Source organism: Squalius cephalus (genome assembly GCF_949319135.1).
Source record: "Squalius cephalus genome assembly, chromosome: 19".
In the NCBI taxonomy this organism is placed as follows: Eukaryota; Metazoa; Chordata; class Actinopteri; order Cypriniformes; family Leuciscidae; genus Squalius; species Squalius cephalus.
The window spans coordinates 32377680-32396378 of record NC_137140.1 but is presented as its reverse complement, the minus strand read 5'-3'; the positions used below and the strand labels follow the sequence as shown (position 1 = coordinate 32396378).

At 35.3% G+C, this 18699-nt stretch overlaps 1 protein-coding gene across 5 annotated transcripts in view; it reads left to right on the top strand.

Moving 5' to 3' along the window:
• The window catches only part of ptprea (protein tyrosine phosphatase receptor type Ea), a 74837-nt gene extending 56489 nt beyond the window's left edge, over positions 1-18348 (top strand). For 4 of the 5 annotated variants that reach the window (XM_079852123.1, XM_079852124.1, XM_079852122.1 and 1 more), the window contains 16 exons: positions 2724-2860; positions 4394-4484; positions 5343-5419; positions 6064-6100; positions 6218-6315; positions 8438-8557; positions 8761-8924; positions 10989-11124; positions 11278-11427; positions 12406-12499; positions 12788-12864; positions 13742-13876; positions 13980-14105; positions 14284-14435; positions 16230-16365; positions 17381-18348. In XM_079852123.1, coding sequence (XP_079708249.1) covers positions 2724-2860; positions 4394-4484; positions 5343-5419; positions 6064-6100; positions 6218-6315; positions 8438-8557; positions 8761-8924; positions 10989-11124; positions 11278-11427; positions 12406-12499; positions 12788-12864; positions 13742-13876; positions 13980-14105; positions 14284-14435; positions 16230-16365; positions 17381-17455 — 1805 coding nt within the window. In that variant the 3' untranslated portion in view covers positions 17456-18348. Of the gene's footprint in view, positions 1-1452; positions 1558-2723; positions 2861-4393; positions 4485-5342; positions 5420-6063; positions 6101-6217; positions 6316-8437; positions 8558-8760; positions 8925-10988; positions 11125-11277; positions 11428-12405; positions 12500-12787; positions 12865-13741; positions 13877-13979; positions 14106-14283; positions 14436-16229; positions 16366-17380 lie in introns of all 5 variants that reach the window. The other variant, XM_079852126.1, reaches the window with a different exon arrangement.
• Positions 18349-18699: the final 351 nt, after the last annotated feature.

Sequence of the window (18699 nt, the reverse complement as noted above, 5' to 3'; positions counted from 1 at the left end):
TTTATCTTACAGTGTCATTGTTACATGTAGTTACTTAAGTAATAACTATAAATTACACGCAACTAACCCTTAACCAAACCCTAATCCTAACCCTATACATGTAGTTAATTAATATTACTCAGTACTTAAATGTATAATTACTCTGCAACATTGACACCTTAAAATAAAGTGTAACCAAAGGATGAATTGTTTTGTTTCATGGTTACAGCGATGTACGTGGAAACATGATGCTGTTTGTGGTTCCATTATCAATATTTCCTCAAAAATATTCAAACATGACTAAAACAATGTGAAAGAGGAAGAAGGTTCATTTTTAAACATATGTTCCTGTTTGCTTTTATTAGAGTTTGCATGTTTGACACAAAAGCTGTGGCTCATGGTTGGCCGTAGGAAAGGTAAATCACAAAAGTGGTCTCTACAAGACTAGATTGTGTTTCTTAGACAGCAATCAATGAGAATACTGCGCTCAGGTTTGCTCTTACAGGGTCAGATTGTCGCCACAGATTGTGTGTCTTGTCGAAGGTCTTGCAGATTTATGTGATAGGCTTCCTCTGCACTCTTTCTCCGATTATCCTGACGGAAATCTCTCTCAAGGAAATCTCTCTCAAGGAATTCTCCGTAAACCAAAATGCAGGATAAGTTGAGCTGTGTTCAGTCCAGTTGGCATATTAACATTTCAATCTGAGAGATTGTTTCAGTGAACGTCACACCTGTGTAAAGGAAGCGGTTTACCAACTTTCTCCAGCTCTCTGTGCCACACACACTCTGTGTGTTTGTCTCTTTGATGTACACTACCGTTCAATGGTTGGAAATAAAAAAATGCAGTAAAACCGGAAATAATGTGAAATATTTTCACAATTGAAAATAACTGTTTACTTTTTGAATAAATGTAATTTATTCCTGTGATCAAAGCTGAATTTTCAGCAGTCTTCAGTGTCACATGATCCTTCAGAAACCATTCTAATATGATGATTTGCTGCTCAAGAAACATTTTTGATTATTATCAATGTCGCTTATATTTTTGTGGAAATCGTGATACCTTTTTTTGGGTTCTTTGATAAATGTAAGAAAGTACTTATTTGAAATAGATATCTTATGTAACATTATACATTTCATCACTGTCACTTTTGATAGATTTAATGCATCGTTACTGAATAAAAGTATTAATACCTATAAAAAATTCAATCTTTCTGACCCAAAACCTTTAAACGGTAGTGTTTTATTCTGCAAACATGCTCTTTTTTCACTATTGCTCATACTCACAATTATGTTACTTGAAACCCGAACCAGAGACAGACCGGGAAACCACCCAGAACTCCATAGCAACACCTTAGATAGTTTCACCATTATTTATTAATTAATTAATTAATTAATTTATTAATAAAAGTCTAAAGGCTAATGTACACCTGAGTAACACCAGTCATTGTGTGTGTTTGTATGTGTGTTGTATAGAGGAATATATAGATATGGATGATGAGGATAAGGATGAGGATGATGAGGATAAGGATGATGATGATGATGATGAGGATGAGGATGATCTTGGCTGGCCGTCAGAAGGTCAGGTATATGTTGTGTCTCATGAACAGGCATGGACGTCTAAACTAATATCTCACCCTCTCTAACCTTTAAACCAATGGTTGTGGGTTTCTTCTGGTGCTACAAGGGTCACTTGCATTTATGAAGCATATGCGCATAATATGCTGCTTTGAATATGCCTGTTTCTTTTACAAAGGCATGCTGATAGCTTTCCTGAACAATAGAATTATGGGGTTAAGGCTGGTTCACAGAACGTGTTTTTGCTGTTAAAAATGGTCATTGGAGCAAAAATAAATAAAAATAAAAAAGAGAAGTGATGTGGTTTTTAATGGTTGAATTTCTTGTAACTTGAGCGGCGAGTTTTAAGAATGACGTGTCATGTGGAAGATGCTGCAAAAAACGCGAGACGCGTGCACATCGGCTAAAGACGTCCGTCTAGCGTGTGTTTGCATTGGAAAACAATGGAAAAGTAGTGCAGTGGAATGGAAAACGCGTTCTGTGTGAACGGCCCCTTAGCATGTTTTCCTGGGTGACAAAACTGTTTGACATGATATTCTTTAAATAAAAAAGTATTTTAACACTGTCCTGTTATAGATTTAGGTGGGACAATTTTGTTTTTTCTGAATTATAAAATTTAAAAATAGAGATTTAAACGTAGAGAATTTTTACTGGCAGTCTACCCTAACATCATACCCAATCACGATTGATGATACTGACCAAATCTATGTACACACCTCACCTGGATGTGCACACACACACACACACACACACACACACACACACACACACACACACACACACACACACACACACACACACACACACACACACCCACCAATGAAGAAAGACAGCATAAAAAAAGGTCCGGAAATGTGCTGTCCTGAAATAGCAATCAAAGCGTTAACGTTTCTATACAGCAGCTCTATAAACAAAAAGTCACTTTCAGATACAATATAGCAAGATATTTATTTTTGCACTAATAGGTATACAAACAGTGGAACACCACCTGTCAATCAACTTGCATGTGTGTGTGTCAGTTGGTGAGGTGATTGTATTTTTTTGCACATATCGTTTAAACCGTGATTTAAATGTCTATTGAATTCACATAAAATGTTGCATCTCAGTCTAAAGACTGATTACTTTTCAAGTGATTGTCTATAACATTCATTTACCGTGTTCCTCTACAGAGCAACAGACGGTGGTCTTACTGCCAAGAACCCCTTCCACATCCAAAACTTATTTCCCCATCCCAGTAGACAACTTGGAAGAAGAGTATCGGATACGCTCGGCCGATGATGGGAAGCTCTTCCGGGAAGAGTATAATGTGAGTTTATTTGTGTGTGCATGTAAAGATTGTATTTTAAAAATATTGATCATGGTTAGAGATAAAAAATACATACATATTGACAAGAAAAACACTTTTAGCTTTAATAAGCCCTTCAAAATCAAATATGAACACATTTATGCCTAATATAATATATTCAATGCAGTGAAGACAATCCTAGTTATTTATTTTAGAAAACATTGAAGCAAAGTGCCTTTAATTATATGTCAAATTTGATTTAATATTTATTCATTTTTGTCTATTAGTACGTTTTGCAGCATATTAATTTAGCAGTGGTAACGAAACATTTAGTCAGAAAACATTTTACAGGCCTGAATCTCAACAGCATCAATCAGTTTTAATATATTATTTAATAATGATGCAGTGAAGACAATGCTAGTTATTTAATTGAGAAATCATTGAAAACTGAATGTCATTTAATATTTCATTTAATATTTATTCTTTTATTATAATAGTATGTTTCTGAGCATTTTAGTTTTGAGATTTGTGAAATTTCATTTTATTGGTAACTTGGTATCAATTATTTCGACACCAATCATGGTGATCTGAAAATTGCGACACTAAATAGAAAACTAGACCCCGTCTGCAAGTGCTGCAGCTCATTATTGTTGTTTACACTGATTACATCACTCATGTTGCTGCAAGTTCAGCATTGGTGTTTGTGTGTGTTATTTCGCTCGTGGCTCGTAAAGAAGCTGATGGTGCATTACCGTGCTGTTATTAAAAGAAACACTCCAGCGCATTCATGCGGATCAGCAAATATCCTTCCACATTTGCTGATGGCTCAACTGCTCTCATTTCCCGCTGAGAATTACCGGAATTAAGACGTTCAGGAGTCACCAGGCATTGACTCATTCGAGAATGTCCCTCACTCCTGCTTTTAGACGCATGATTCAAGATTCACTCCTCTCACAGGCCCATGATTCAGCAACACACTGAATGATCCATGTGAATTTTCTGTCCCATGGAAACGATGTTCATGCTCAACAATCTTAATGGCCACTTAAACTATTTAAGTCGGAATGGAAGTGGCTCTGCCGGTCGAACAATGGCCTATACATACAGGAACAAAGCGTCAGTAATATCATTCATTTTCAGCAATAACAAAATGACAAGTTTGGTGGGAATTTGAACAGCATGATCAGGTTAACTCAAATGCACAATTCTGTAAGAATGAATGTGTTAGGTAACAATTCAAGTGCAATTTAGTTAAATGAAATCAAGTCATTTTTTTTTTTTTTAAGTTTAATGATGGGTGAATATCTCAGGTGCATGATCCACAACAATGCATTTGTGTAGAGACGAGAGAGTGCAATATACACATAAAGCATGTGCAAAGTACTTGGAGTGTCCGAATTCTTTTAATTATAATGCAGAAAGCTTACAGCATCTGTTATTCCCAGACAGTCAAAAAAAAATCTTTATTTAACACCGCATCCAAGATCAGATGCACTTAGGGTGGTATGGCCATTGGTTTAGTGTTGTGAACATGTTATTTTGTATTGTTGACAGTCAATACCAGGGGGTTCGAAGCAAGGAACATGTGATGAGGCCAATAAAGAAGAAAACAAGGAGAAGAACCGATATCCAAACATCTTACCATGTAAGAATTCTCTCTTTTTCTCTTTGTCTTTTCAGGCACATTTATTAATATAGCGCTTTACACAATACAGATTGTTTCAAAACAGCTTTACAGTGATAACTGTATGATTTAATGATGCAAACAGAGATCATCTCGGCTGTAAAAAGCAGCTCTAAAAAGAAAATAGCGTCATCGTTCAGCTGAAGTCAGTTCCGTTGTAAAGATCATCAGTTATTAAATTTAATCCATAAAGCAGTTCTGCAGAAAACACTGATGTCATCCTCCAGCTCAGTTCAGTTATCATCCAGTAGTGTCCGTGCAGTCAGATCAATGATATTGTTGAATATTGGGAAGAAACCCAAACTCCATCAGTAACAGAATAGAGAAAAAAATCTCGGGAGAAAGTTCAATCTCTCTCTCTCTCTGACTGATGAGCCAAAACATTATGACCAGTCACATCGCTGACAAGGCCACACATTACGGTCTTGGTAGATTAGATGGCAAGCAAACAATCAGTTCTCATATTCAGTGTGTTGAATGCAGGAGAAATGGACAGGAATGAAGATCTGAGCCAATATCACCCCCGTAGATTTCGATATTAGCGTGTTTGGACATCACCTCATCTCATTTCTTGTGATATTCACACTGAGGTTTTGCCACCCTCGCACGTCAAATATCAACTTCTCGAAATACAGCATTTATCACTTTCATTTCCTTATGCTCGCATCCATGTCATTCACATTTTACTATTATTTTTTAAATCTTTCGTCTTGTAAATTTGCCGTTAAATCACAAACTCACGGAGGGCCTGAGAAGGAGCAATCAAATGTGTCTGTGTTTAGAAATTAACAAAACATTTCTGTCTTTCCTGTTATCCAGATGATCATTCCAGAGTGATTTTAACACCGATCGATGGGGTCCCGTGTTCAGATTATGTCAATGCATCATATATTGACGTAAGTGATTTGCCACGCCGTAAAATGAATCAATGCACTGCGATCAAGTTGACAAAGAAATAGAGCGCTGCAGTCGCGACGTCAGAACCAGAAGACATATTTCCTATGGGTTTTTATAATGGGGGTTTTCAGTTTATGAGTAAAATAATGACTGTGGTAAACATAAGTTGAATATCTGTAATAATTAACATATACTGCACACATTCACACCCCAAGTGTTAGCAACCTGTAGAACAAAACATCCCCAATGATGATGCATTGCATCGTTTAGTAAAGAACCATTATCAAATTGTTATCAGAACAAAACATTTGGAATATAGTGCATTATAAAAGTATTTTTAATGCATTAATAATGCCTTGTAATGCACTTTATAATGCATTGTATGATCTTATGAATAATTATAACCCCAGTTATAATACATCATAATACTTATATATTCATTGTTACACCTTTAGAAAGTATAATGCATCAAACATGTCATTAACTGATTTTGGTTACAATTATTTATGACAAACATTATGAATATAATGCATTATACATAAAGGCTTCAAGTAAAGTTGTTCACCCTGATTTGCCAAAAAACAGCATGATTTCATCAGTCAAAAAAGTTTTAAAATCTTGGTTTCATATCTTGTTTCCCCAGGGCTATAAAGAGAAGAATAAGTTTATTGCAGCACAAGGTGAGTGCATCTGAATATAAAAATAAGATGTGGTGAGCAGTCGCACATTCTGTTTGTGCGGTTTCATAGCTACAGTCAGACATAATTAAACTCGATAAGATGACCTCTGTGTTTCAGGTCCGAAACAAGACACGGTTGCAGACTTCTGGAGAATGATATGGGAACAGAAATCAGCCACTATTGTAATGCTAACGAATCTGAAAGAGAGAAAAGAGGTGTGTATCCTTTTTTTGATGTCTGAAAGCTGCATAGCATTACATTTGCTGAATCGCAAGGCAATATAGCAATATATATTAGCATTATATTACATATATATGCATTTGGTTGATACTTTTAGTCAAAGCTATTTCCCTTCGATGTGTACAACATTGCACAGCCTCTCATACTTATGCCAAATTACATAAAAAAAGACATACAATCACATTTTGAATAAATCTATTTGATTTCAAATCGGTTCCTTTCTATAAACCTGATTTGCTGATCATCATTGAGTGTCTTCATTTCGATGGCCTGCGATGTCCAGGTGTCACAAGCCTCCTCTCCATCACGGCCGTGAGCGTCTCTAGAAAGACGAATCAATGAGACACAGGACGGAGAGGAGATTCAAATCAGCTTTGAGTAGGGCTTGGAATCGATGATTTTAATAATGGCTGATAAAGCTCTCTCTGGCTTTAACCTAATTAGTCTGCAAACTCTCATTAAGAGAGATTTATCCTCGGCTCTCGGGCTGGATAATGCTGATTGACAGACGGGCTGCTTTAAGAGCTCAGATTAGCATCAGGGTGTCTTAAAAGTCACCTTTACTACTCTAATGCACTTACAGCTGTTCTGTGGCAGTGTTAGACAGATTTACTCTACAGGATTGGCGTGTAATGCGTTTATGTTTATCTACAGAACTACATGTTTTGACCTTGTGACGTGCTCTCGCTTTTATATCGATTGAAAGAAAACTTTCATGGCACTGTTTTCTTGCCTTTTGTTTGTATTTTGAGTAACTTTTATTAATAGTATTAATAGACTATGTTACATTACTATATTAGTTCATGTACATTCAAGTAGTATGAATAGAAGAAATAAAGTAACCTAAGCTGTGTTAGCAGCTATATTTGTACAGGTTAGCAACATTTTTGTTAACTTTACTTATTTATTTATACATTTATTTATTATTAAATGTAATTATTTAGAATTACATTTATTTATTTTACAAGAAAAAAAATATATTTATTTTAATAATACTAAAATTAAAAAAAGAAAGCTGAAACTAAAATAATGGTAACTATATTAGCAGCTTATGTAGTATTGAGAAAATGCAGTTGAGCAGCATTTTTATTAACTTTGTTTTTATTTATTATTTATATACTTATTTAGTAAAAGGAAGAAGAATATTAAAAGAAATAAAGAAACAAACTAAAATAATGGTAACTATATTAGCAGCTATATTTGTACAGGGTAAGGAGCGTTTTTGTTAACTTATTTTTTATTTGTAAATTAATTCATTTATTAATAAATGAATTTATTTATAATTACATTTATTTAGTACAAGTAAGAAACAAGTTTTTTTTTTTTTTACTATGAAAGCAATGCAGGTTAGCAGCATTTTTTATTATTTATTAGTACATAAAATATCGAATAAAAAGAAATTAAGAAATAAAATAAAATAATGGTAACTATATTAGCAGCTATATTTTTTTTTTCTACAAAAACAACATATTTTTTAATTTATATATAATTGTCACAATTATGTCCATATTATGGACTTTTAAAGGAGCTGTATGTAAGAAATGTATTTCAATTAATCATAAAATGGCCCTGATATGTCACTAGACATTAAGAAATCATGTTCATTTCAAATACTTATATCACTGACAACAGTAGTACGGCCAGGATATTGTCATTTAAAAAGTGAAGTTGCAGCCCTCAACTGATGTTGATGTTGTCATCTTGTGTTTTGGCCTGATGCTCCACCCTCTGCCTATCTACCAATCACGAAGTCAGTAGTGTTTCGCATCTGGGTTGCCAGCTCTGCTCTAGTTACCACAGCTACAGCTCCTTGTAGCAGCCTACGTTCCTGCTGGATCCTGCAGCATATCTGGCAACCTCGAGTCAGGGGGGAGGGGGAGGGGATACAGTGATTGCAGTACCAGTTTTGGCCACAATCTTACATACAGCTCCTTTAATTTGCATTTCATCAGTTCCTGCTTTCCTTTGTTCATTTTCCCACTCCTCCTTTGTTACCATGGTCACCGTTATTATGACTTTGTTGGGTTAAATAAATGAGCTAAAAATAATGGTAACTATGATTATCTCATTGTAAATACACTGTGTTTTTTTCTGTAGGATAAGTGTTATCAGTATTGGCCCGATCAGGGATGCTGGACGTACGGTAACGTGCGTGTCGCTGTGGAAGACTTTACAGTACTGGTGGACTACACGATACGCAAATTCTGTGTGCAATATGTAAGTCTGAATACACTGAAGTCATCTTCATGCAAGCTGTAGATGAAATGATGGATAAATATTTCTGAAAGTATTATTCTGTGAGCATGTAGAGCTTCTCCCTCCGTTTATTCTTAAACTCAATGATGTGTTTGTGGCGTATGAGCAGTTTGGTTTGTTGAAGTGCGTGTATATATGTGTCTTTCCTGTGTGTGTGACCACAGCAGGCCAGCGACGGCACCAAAACTCCTCGTCTGGTCACGCAGCTTCACTTCACCAGCTGGCCTGACTTCGGCGTTCCCTTCTCTCCCATCGGCATGCTCAAGTTCCTGAAGAAGGTGAAGCAGGTTAACCCCTCGTACGCCGGGCCCATCGTGGTGCACTGCAGGTGGGTTGTCTTTCAGCGTGACTCTTGTGCTCTTAACTTCATACCAGGCGAGAACTAAAGCTGTCGAGGCACACTTCTTGTGTGAAGAATGATCATTGAGGTGTGAAGTGTGGCAAATCTCATCATGCAAAGACGCACATTTCTTTTGACTTTGTGTCGTATTCTCTGTTTTATAATGATCTGCTCAAAACTTTCATGTCACTATTTTTTGCCTTTACTTTGTATTTCAAACTTTTGAGCGATACGCAATACGTTACTATACAAGTTAATGCACATACAAAATAGCTTATTTTCAGAAATGTTTGTTTAAATGTACAATACTAATATGTTGAACAATATTTAATGTTGTATTACTTGTTAATAAATCAATATTAGTCATTAATCTTATGAAAAAGTGATATTATAATACTATATTTGTATTCAAAGCAATGGCAGGTTAGCTGCAGACAATGATTATAGAAAATAATATGAGAAATTATATAATGATTTATAACATCATTTTAATTCATTGTTTTTTAAAAAAAATATTATGAAAACTATTTAAACTATTACAATAAGTAGCAACATTTGCACGAGCAAAAACACTTACATTTACTTCAGAACATGTTATAATATAGCTAATATTTTATATTTCAAATGCCATAAAGGTCAAAACAATTACATCTGATCAAAAAGCTTTATTTTCAAGATTTGACATTTAAGTTTTATCAAGAGCCCAATCTTCCTGATCTACATTTCCAAACTTCTTACTTTTACACAGTAACAATAACTTGCGGAATGAAAGTGCTCATTTGAATTTCAGCTTTCGGAAAAAGGACAAATTTTACATAACTTCCATCCACAGTAATAATTTTTGAGAACTCTCAGACCCTTTTGCGTCAGTCATGCATGCATAATTAATTGGATCAGACAATGATAGACATTATTCAGAACGATTAGCATGTGATTTGAATTAGGTGAAGGAAGGTCCTTTCTCACTGCTGATTGGTCATATTCATAAAGTGAATTCATGGAAGTCAATGCCTGGGTTTCATGACACAATGTCCCGTCTGTCCACTCATCATCAGTGTGTGTGTGTGTGTCATAGTCTTGACCCTCTATCCTCATCCTGTGTCCTGAACAAGCAAACGCAGCGTCAGCAATAATACAGAGCACTTCAGTTTTGAGGTTTCGTGCGTTAGCTCGGTTGATCACTCATGCCCTCTGGTGTTCAGATCAGAATAAGGCCAGGGAAAATATGTGTGTTTGTCCTTGTGTTTCCAGATCATTTATTTCTCACTTGCAATTATTGTGAATTTTTTTGAAGTGAAGACTTTATGAAAGCTGTTTCATGGTGTCACACACACAAAACATTTATAACTAAAAAAATTATTATACAAAAATGAATTACAACTAATAACATGTTTGTGCATGTTTTATTTTCAACATGATAAATAAATAAAAATGTTAAATTTCTAAATATAATGTTTTTATATGTCAATATGTGCAATATATAAACATATTCTGATAGAAAATTTTATTTTTATCCCTCAAGATCATTGATATTTTGATTATTATTTATATTATATGAAATTATATTGTGAAAAACTGGTCCCTGTATGATAGGTGTTTGGAAGAGTTGAAAAAGTATTACATTTTGATAAAATATTTTAGTAACACTTTACTAATTGCATTTATGTATATTGCATTATAAATGTATTTGCATGATATTATATAATATATAATGCATTATATCCTTTCATAAATAATTGTAACCAAAGGTGAAAGGCAAATTTGGTAAATTATGCATTATATGTTTTAAAGGTGTAACATAAGTAACTGCGGTTACAATTATTCATGAGATCATACAATGCGTTATAAGGTGCAATATAAGGCGTAATTATAGCATTAAAAATACTTTTATAATGCATCATACATAAAGGCTTTACGTAAAGTGTTACCAAGGTGTTTTTTTTTTTTTTGGAATATTGTGCACTAATGAATCACTCACACTAAGACCAGCAAAGTGAGTGTTTTCTCGTTGGTTTTGTGAATAATGGCGTCTGTGCTGTGTCTCTGTGTCAGTGCTGGCGTGGGCAGGACAGGAACGTTCATCGTCATTGATGCCATGATTGACATGATGTACACAGAACAGAAGGTGGACGTCTCCGGTTTCGTGTCGCGGATACGTGAGCAGAGATCACAGCTCATTCAGACAGATGTGAGTAGTGCATGCCGTTGGTTTTTGCATAATTCTTCATCTACCTACTTCATTTTTGATTGTCATTATAGAAAAAACAGGTGACTGAAGCAGTTACCTAGAAGGCATGCATGTTTAAAGGTGTACTGAGGTGTATGTGTGTGTATGTTGTAGTTGCAGTACGCATTCATCTATCAGGCTCTGCTGGAGTACTTCCTGTACGGGGACACAGAGCTGGACGTGTCTTCTCTGGAGGGACACCTGCAGAAACTCCACAACACCAATGCTCCGCTTGACCGCGTGGGCCTGGAGGAGGAGTTTAGGGTGAGGATATTTACTGACACTAGTGGTGTGTAGACATGTGTGATGTTAACAACCCCAACATGGATGAGAAGCCTGGCGGAAGACGCTGAATGAAAGTGCACTTCCGCTCTCTGACAGTAGATGGCGCTTCTGAACAGCAGAAATGCACCCAGTAAACAAAACAGCTGCACTACTTTCTGGCCACAAACACACTGTAAAGTTTGAGGAGTGTCAACCACACATAACACAAGTTCTGGTGTCTCGCGTGTTTGGTATCCACTGATATTGACAAAAGTAATATTACAGCAATCAAAAGACTTGTTATATTCTGCACGGTTTTCTTCACACATACAGTGTTTAAATTCGTCATTAACAACTAGTTGTTCAGTTCGTTCAGAAAACACTGCATAGAACTGCATAAAAAAAGGAGTTAGTTCAGTTGTAGAACTAACTACTAGAGTAATTTACTGAAGTGTGTGTGTACAGAACGGGATTAAGCACTGAAAGGTGAACTGACAACTGCAGTGTGTACGTGACTTACAGTACAGTAAATATTTTCAAACCATTCATTTTGCATTTGCTGTGTTGTTTATCACAGCACCCAATACATAAATTCTTAATACTTAAAGATGTAATAGGCTATTTTCAAACATCTGTTTACATTTTTACGTCAATGTGGACTAAATCATTGATTGGTCTTTTATTGATTGGGAATGTTCTGATCCTTTATCTTTATAGTTCTTTTGCACTGTAATCAGTTTGAAACGTGTTTAGTTTATACATTTTATTGTATTACATTTCAGAGTTATTTTTCGTATAAGAACAAAACCATATTAAACCTGTTAGGAGGACAACACTTCAATTCAATATCGTGATGATGCAATAAAACTGTAATAAAAGCTTCATAAATTAGCGTGATATGAAAATTTGTTACCGTCGCATGCCTAGTTGTTTAGTTGTTGATTGATTTTTTTTTTATATTGATTTCTGTTTTTTCAGAAACTGACAAACATGCGTATTATGAAGGAGAACATGAGGACGGGCAACCTGCCTGCCAACATGAAGAAAAACAGGGTCCTTCAGATCATTCCATGTGAGTTTATGATCCCTGAAAACCCTGAATGAATTATGCCAGCTAATCTAAAAGACAATATGTTTGAGGAACATATTTAATGTCTCTTTCCATCTGCCAAATGCATGTTGTTGTGCTGCTCAGCTTTGTTTATGAGGAAGTTAATCAGAAATCTCTCTTCCTTTTCCTGTTCTGCTTGTGCCTGTAGTTGTAATCGTGAGTCATGCAGTTCAAAACACAGCCTTTATGCTAGAGGTCAGTCGGGCCATTTATGTTTCATTTGATGTGTTTTCTCATTCATTTTTTCAGATGATTTTAACCGAGTCATCCTATCGATGAAAAGAGGTCAGGAGTTCACCGATTATGTCAACGCATCTTTCATTGATGTAAGTGTTTAATGACTCTTTTCACGTTTCAGAGGCGCCTCATGATGAAATGAACATTATTATCTTTCAACACAAGGGATACTTGTTAAGTAAACGGGGCCAATTTTAATGCTTTCATTTAAAAATTCAGAAAGTTGTCTTAGGGCTTGAGTTGGCCATTTTTTTCCAATTTACCATCCACAAACATTTCTTACCAGCCATGAACCTGTATTTTACATTATTATATTTTTCTCCAGTAGCATTATTTAGCTATTTTCCCATTGGAAAAAAGTCAAATGGTAAAAAAAAAAACCTATGCATCCTAGATAAAGTTGTAATGGAAAAACTTCCACTGAGATAAAAGCTGTTGGAAAAGAGTCATGGGATGTTTTTCAAGTAGACATTTGAATTACATGATTAGCATTGCTGTAAGTAAAGTTGTAAAATATTATTACGAATTAAAATAACTTTTCTATTTGAATATATTGTGATCAAAGTTGAATTTTCAGCTTCTTTACTCCAGTCTTCAGGGTCACAATCACATGATCCTTCAGAAATCATTCTAATATGCTGATTTTCTGCTCAAGAAACATTTATGATTATTATCAATGTTGAAAACAGTTCTTTTGTAACATTATAAATGTCTTTACTGTCACCTTTAATCAAACGAATGCACCTTTGCTGAATAAAAGTATTATTTTCTTTTGTCTCTTACATTAGTGAGGCTCAGACTGTTATTCTTATAATTCGATTCAAATCATGCATTATGTTGCATTTCCCAATAAACTGGCAAGTTACTGTTTTATTCACATTCCAAGGCCAGTTCATATTTGTATTTTTGATCCTGGCATGTATTATTCATATATATATATATATCTCATGTGTTTATGTTTTCCAGGGGTACCGGCAGAAGGACTACTTCATCGCCACACAGGGTCCTCTGTCACACACGGTGGATGATTTCTGGAGGATGGTTTGGGAATGGAAGTGTCACTCAATCGTGATGCTGACAGAACTGCAGGAGAGAGATCAGGTACAAACACACACGTTACAAATCCAGTTGTGCAGACACTCTCGCACAACTTCCTAGAATAAATCCTGTCAGCTTTGTCATTTGGAGTGTGTGTGTGTTGCAGGACAAGTGTTTTCAGTACTGGCCTACTGAGGATTCAGTGACTTACGGGGACTTCACAGTGGAGATTAAAGGAGACACGCTGTGTGAGACGTTCAGTCTCAGAGATCTGGTGCTCACATACGGCCCGGTGAGCGCGCATTATGATCTGATTTGCATTGTAAATGCTAATATTGCATGTATTTCCATTTGCATTTTTTTTTTGTAAGTTGCTTTGGTGTACCTTTGGGGTTAATATGTGGTGGCCACTTGGATGAATTGTAATGCATGTTGGTGTGTTAATTTCAAAAAATGTGTTTTCATAACAGGAGAAACAGACACGTTTGGTTCGGCACTTTCATTTCCACGGCTGGCCAGAGATCGGAATCCCAGCCGACGGTAAAGGGATGATCGACATCATCGCATCGGTGCAGAAACAACAGCAGCAGTCGGGCAACCACCCCATCGCCGTGCACTGCAGGTAAACACACACCTTTAACTAGCAGTCTTATGCCTGGTTCAGATTACACGATTTTAGCCCGATTTTGGCACGATCCGTTTGACGTAGGGTGTCGTGGGGATTCGTAAACGACAACGGGCGCTGGGACGCAAGATTCGATCGTTTAATCCCGTATAGTGTGTCATAGTGGCGGGTGACAACCTACGTTGTGTCTGCTATGCTTTACGACATCACGATAATAAGACTAGTTTAATTTTTTTTTTCGGTCCTCCACGATGGTTCCGTCAAGAGTGAGTGAGTGTGTGTGTGCACGAGTGAGTGAGTGTGTGTGAGCGAGAGTGAGTGAGAGTGTGTGTGTGAGTGAGTGCGTGTATGTATGTATGTGAGTGAGTGTGTGTGTATGTGTGCGAGTGAATGTGTGTGTGTGTGAGACGGCACGTGATGACTGGTCGGAAAGCAACGTGTAGTCTGATATGTTTCTTGTCCACGACACTGACACAGTGACTATCGTAACACAAAAAAATCGTGTAATCTGAACCAGGCATTAGGGTGTATTCATACTTGTAGTTCAGTCCACTTGGTTCGTTTGGTCCGGACCAAAGAAAAAAAAAAAACATTTAGTCCTGGTCTGCTTAGTGTTCACATTGGCATTTTGATACCAAACCTAAGGCATAGGGATATGTTCACAACCTGATTGGTCGTATTTTATTACATACATTTTGCGACAGAACTTACTGAACATTGAAAACAATGGTGTTCTGGGCTAAATGTGCACGTTGTATGTTCGTAGCCTAGATATGATGATATTTTGACCAGCTGAGAACTCATGAAGAGCTTATAAAGTGTGTAAAGGAGTCAAAACAGCGGCAGGAATCCCTCCGTCACACACACAAACACAGATCTGCAGCGACGAGACGCAGTTCTGACGCCTGTACTCAACTGTAATCGGCAACATCACGACTATGATGAGAAAAAACAGGTTTGCTTGAGCATTCTGTGCTTTTTAGGGTCACATCTGGTGACATGTCCTGTTTTTGGTTCGTTTACATGTCTTTGGTCCAGGTTGTGTTCATATTTCAGTCGAACCGCACCAGAGTTCGTTTGGAAGTGTATCGAGACTCATCTTTTCAGCGTCTTGGTCCGCTTGTTTGGTGTCACCAGGGTTCAGATGGCAGCGTTCACACTTATTCATATGAACCGCACTAACAGAGCAATCGCACCAGAGATCCTTTTAATCCAACCAAACATGCCAAGTGTGAACATATCCTAAATGAAGTCATACCATAGACCAGGGTTTTCCAAACTGTTTTGTCATCCGAACCCTTTTGACGTAAAATATTTTCTTGAAATACCCCCTGAGATTATTCAGCAACATGTTCTCATGTTTAAAGTTCACTAATGTCAGATTATGTCACAGAGATGCGATTTCTGTGTTTTCCAGCCATAAAAGTATGACCAGCGTAAATCTGAGAAATCTTTATGAACTTTGACAATGCATGTGACTCGTGAAGTAAGTGCGTTGTGAAGTTCGCGTGAGAAGTACTGTGTAACCAAACCTGTCTGTTTCTCCTGTGAGCAAAGCCATGCGGTCCACCGTGCTTCTACGCTAGGCTACTACTCGCGCGAACATCACACTGCACTTACGTCACGTCACAACGTCCTCCTGTGAACGCTCGTATGACAGGAGACCTATTTTACAGTGCGTGTACTTGCATGTTCTTACAGTGTACTTAAGAAAATACTGGGTAATATAAGGTATATCTTTCCTAACTTGACTATGTCATGTCTTTTTGTTTTTGTGTGTGTGTTCTGCAGTGCCGGAGCGGGTCGGACCGGTACGTTTATCGCTCTCAGTAATATTCTGGAGCGAGTGAAAGCCGAGGGTTTGCTGGATGTGTTTCAGACTGTGAAAAGTTTACGAATGCAGCGGCCACACATGGTGCAGACAGTGGTCAGTTCAAACCTTCACACACTTCATATCCACTACCCGTTTACATGCATAATAAACATAGTAATCATCATTTCTGCTATAATACTACAATAAAAGTGTGGTAACATGCTATTGCACCCTGGTTATCCCAAGGAAAAAGTGACAAAATGACAGAAGGATTCTGAAAGTGTCTGAATTTTAATTCATTAATTTTATTATGTTTAAATCAAGTAATATATACTAATGAAATAATAATAATATAATTAGTAATATTGAAAAAATATTTTAATGTCAATCTTATATTAATTTAATATATATATATATATATATATATATATATATATATATATATATATATAATTATGATTCCAAGTAATATAAATCAGTTAAATAATATATAAAATATTAGTATAAATTAAATTTTAATATTGATTAAATAATATTATTAATATCACAACCATGACACCATAATTAAAATAATCATTTTAATGTCAATTCCAAATTAATATAATTTTAATAAATTTATTGTGATTATTCAAGTAAAATAAATTAATTAAATATCAATTAGTAATATTGTAAAAAAAAAAAAAATAATGTCAATTTTATATTAATTGAATAATGAATAAAATTGTATTATGATTTAATACAAGTAAAATAAATCAGCTAAATAATATACATTATTAGTATAAATGAATTGGTAACATTGATTAAATTAACATTATTAATATCACAACCATGATTAAAATAGTTGTTTTAATGTCAATTCCAAATGAATTTAACATTAATTCAAGTAATATAAATGAATGAAAAAATGATATAAATGATTAGTAATCGATTAAATTATGATTCATATTCAAATATATATAAAAAGATTTACAAAACAGTAAAAAAAAAAATTACAAACACAACTGTCCTAACTATCATATTTGATAACTATCATAGTTAAAATATCTGTATAAAAACATTTTGTCAAGATTTCTGAATAACCTGCTTATTATAAAGCGATTTGCTCATTGTTGGTTCTTTCTGCCCGCAGGAACAGTATGACTTCTGCTACAGAGTGGTACAGGACTTTGTCGACATTTTCTCAGACTATGCCAATTTCAAATGATCTGATCTGCCTTAAATGTTTGAGTTTGATGCTTTTTTACACGTCAGTCGATCAGGATTTTACACCGCGACTGGAAGATAATTGCGCTCTATTTTGCTATGCACTTCTCCTCAATGTTACTAAATGACCATATCTATCTGTAATATACTAAGGCTACTAAAGTTTTAAAAACTGTACATTGTTTTGTCTCCTTTATAATATATTTAAATGGGTTCTTTTATTTTGGTCTTAAAATCATCTCTCTGATGATGGATCCATTCCAGTCGGGCTTCTGTTGTTATTGTAAAATAGTGTTTTGTCTGTTTGTTTGTTCGACTAATTAATTTTATTTTTTATTAAGCGATTCGTGTAGAATTTGTAAAGCTGTAGGTGGTATGTATTTATGCACTGTTGCAGACAGGACATCCTGCGGGGTAAAGCATGTATGTGAATGTTCCATGCCATTTTATTTATTAGATGCAGAGTTGTCGTCTTACATTTTATGAAAGATATCATTGTCAAAAAAGTTGTTTTATTCCTGTCTTTAACATTGTGCTCATCAGCCATTGCAAATGTGAACCTTTTTTAAAATTTTAGTTTCAAAGCAGCAAATATACCCATCACACAAAGAGAGCGAGTTTTACAGGATACGGCTAAAGTATTATTGGTGAGAAAGGCACAAACACATTTTCATGGTTTAACATCAGCAAGAATTTATATTAGATATGATCATGCACAGAAACAACAACTGTATGAGACTCGTGACCTCTGACCTTAAACGTCCTGCCTCTGTTTCCCTGAGAATGATGCTGAGAAAAACTGCACAGGTTTTTAAAGCACACACATCACCGATTGTTTGCCTTGCAGAAGGCCAAGGATTTACAAATACATGAACAAATGCATTATGAAATCACATCGTTGTCCTGTGTCTTATTTCTGTCGGGTTTGTTTGCTAAATTAGGGTTTAATCAGCTTTACAAATGCCTAATCATAAGATATATGATCAATATAATGCATAAAATAATAAAATAAATGCATATCCAATAATATAAATGGCTCAATAAAGGTTAAAAAAATTACAAATATTTAATAATAAATATATAAATAAAAGGGCAAAATTTTATTTGCTTAAAATTGTTTTAAAAAATATATAATAAAATAATTCTTTGAAAAATGAAACATGGATAAATAAAGGTTTAACCATTTTAAAAATTAGTAATAAAATATTACAATAAATTAATAATGTAATCATTAAAATCATCTAC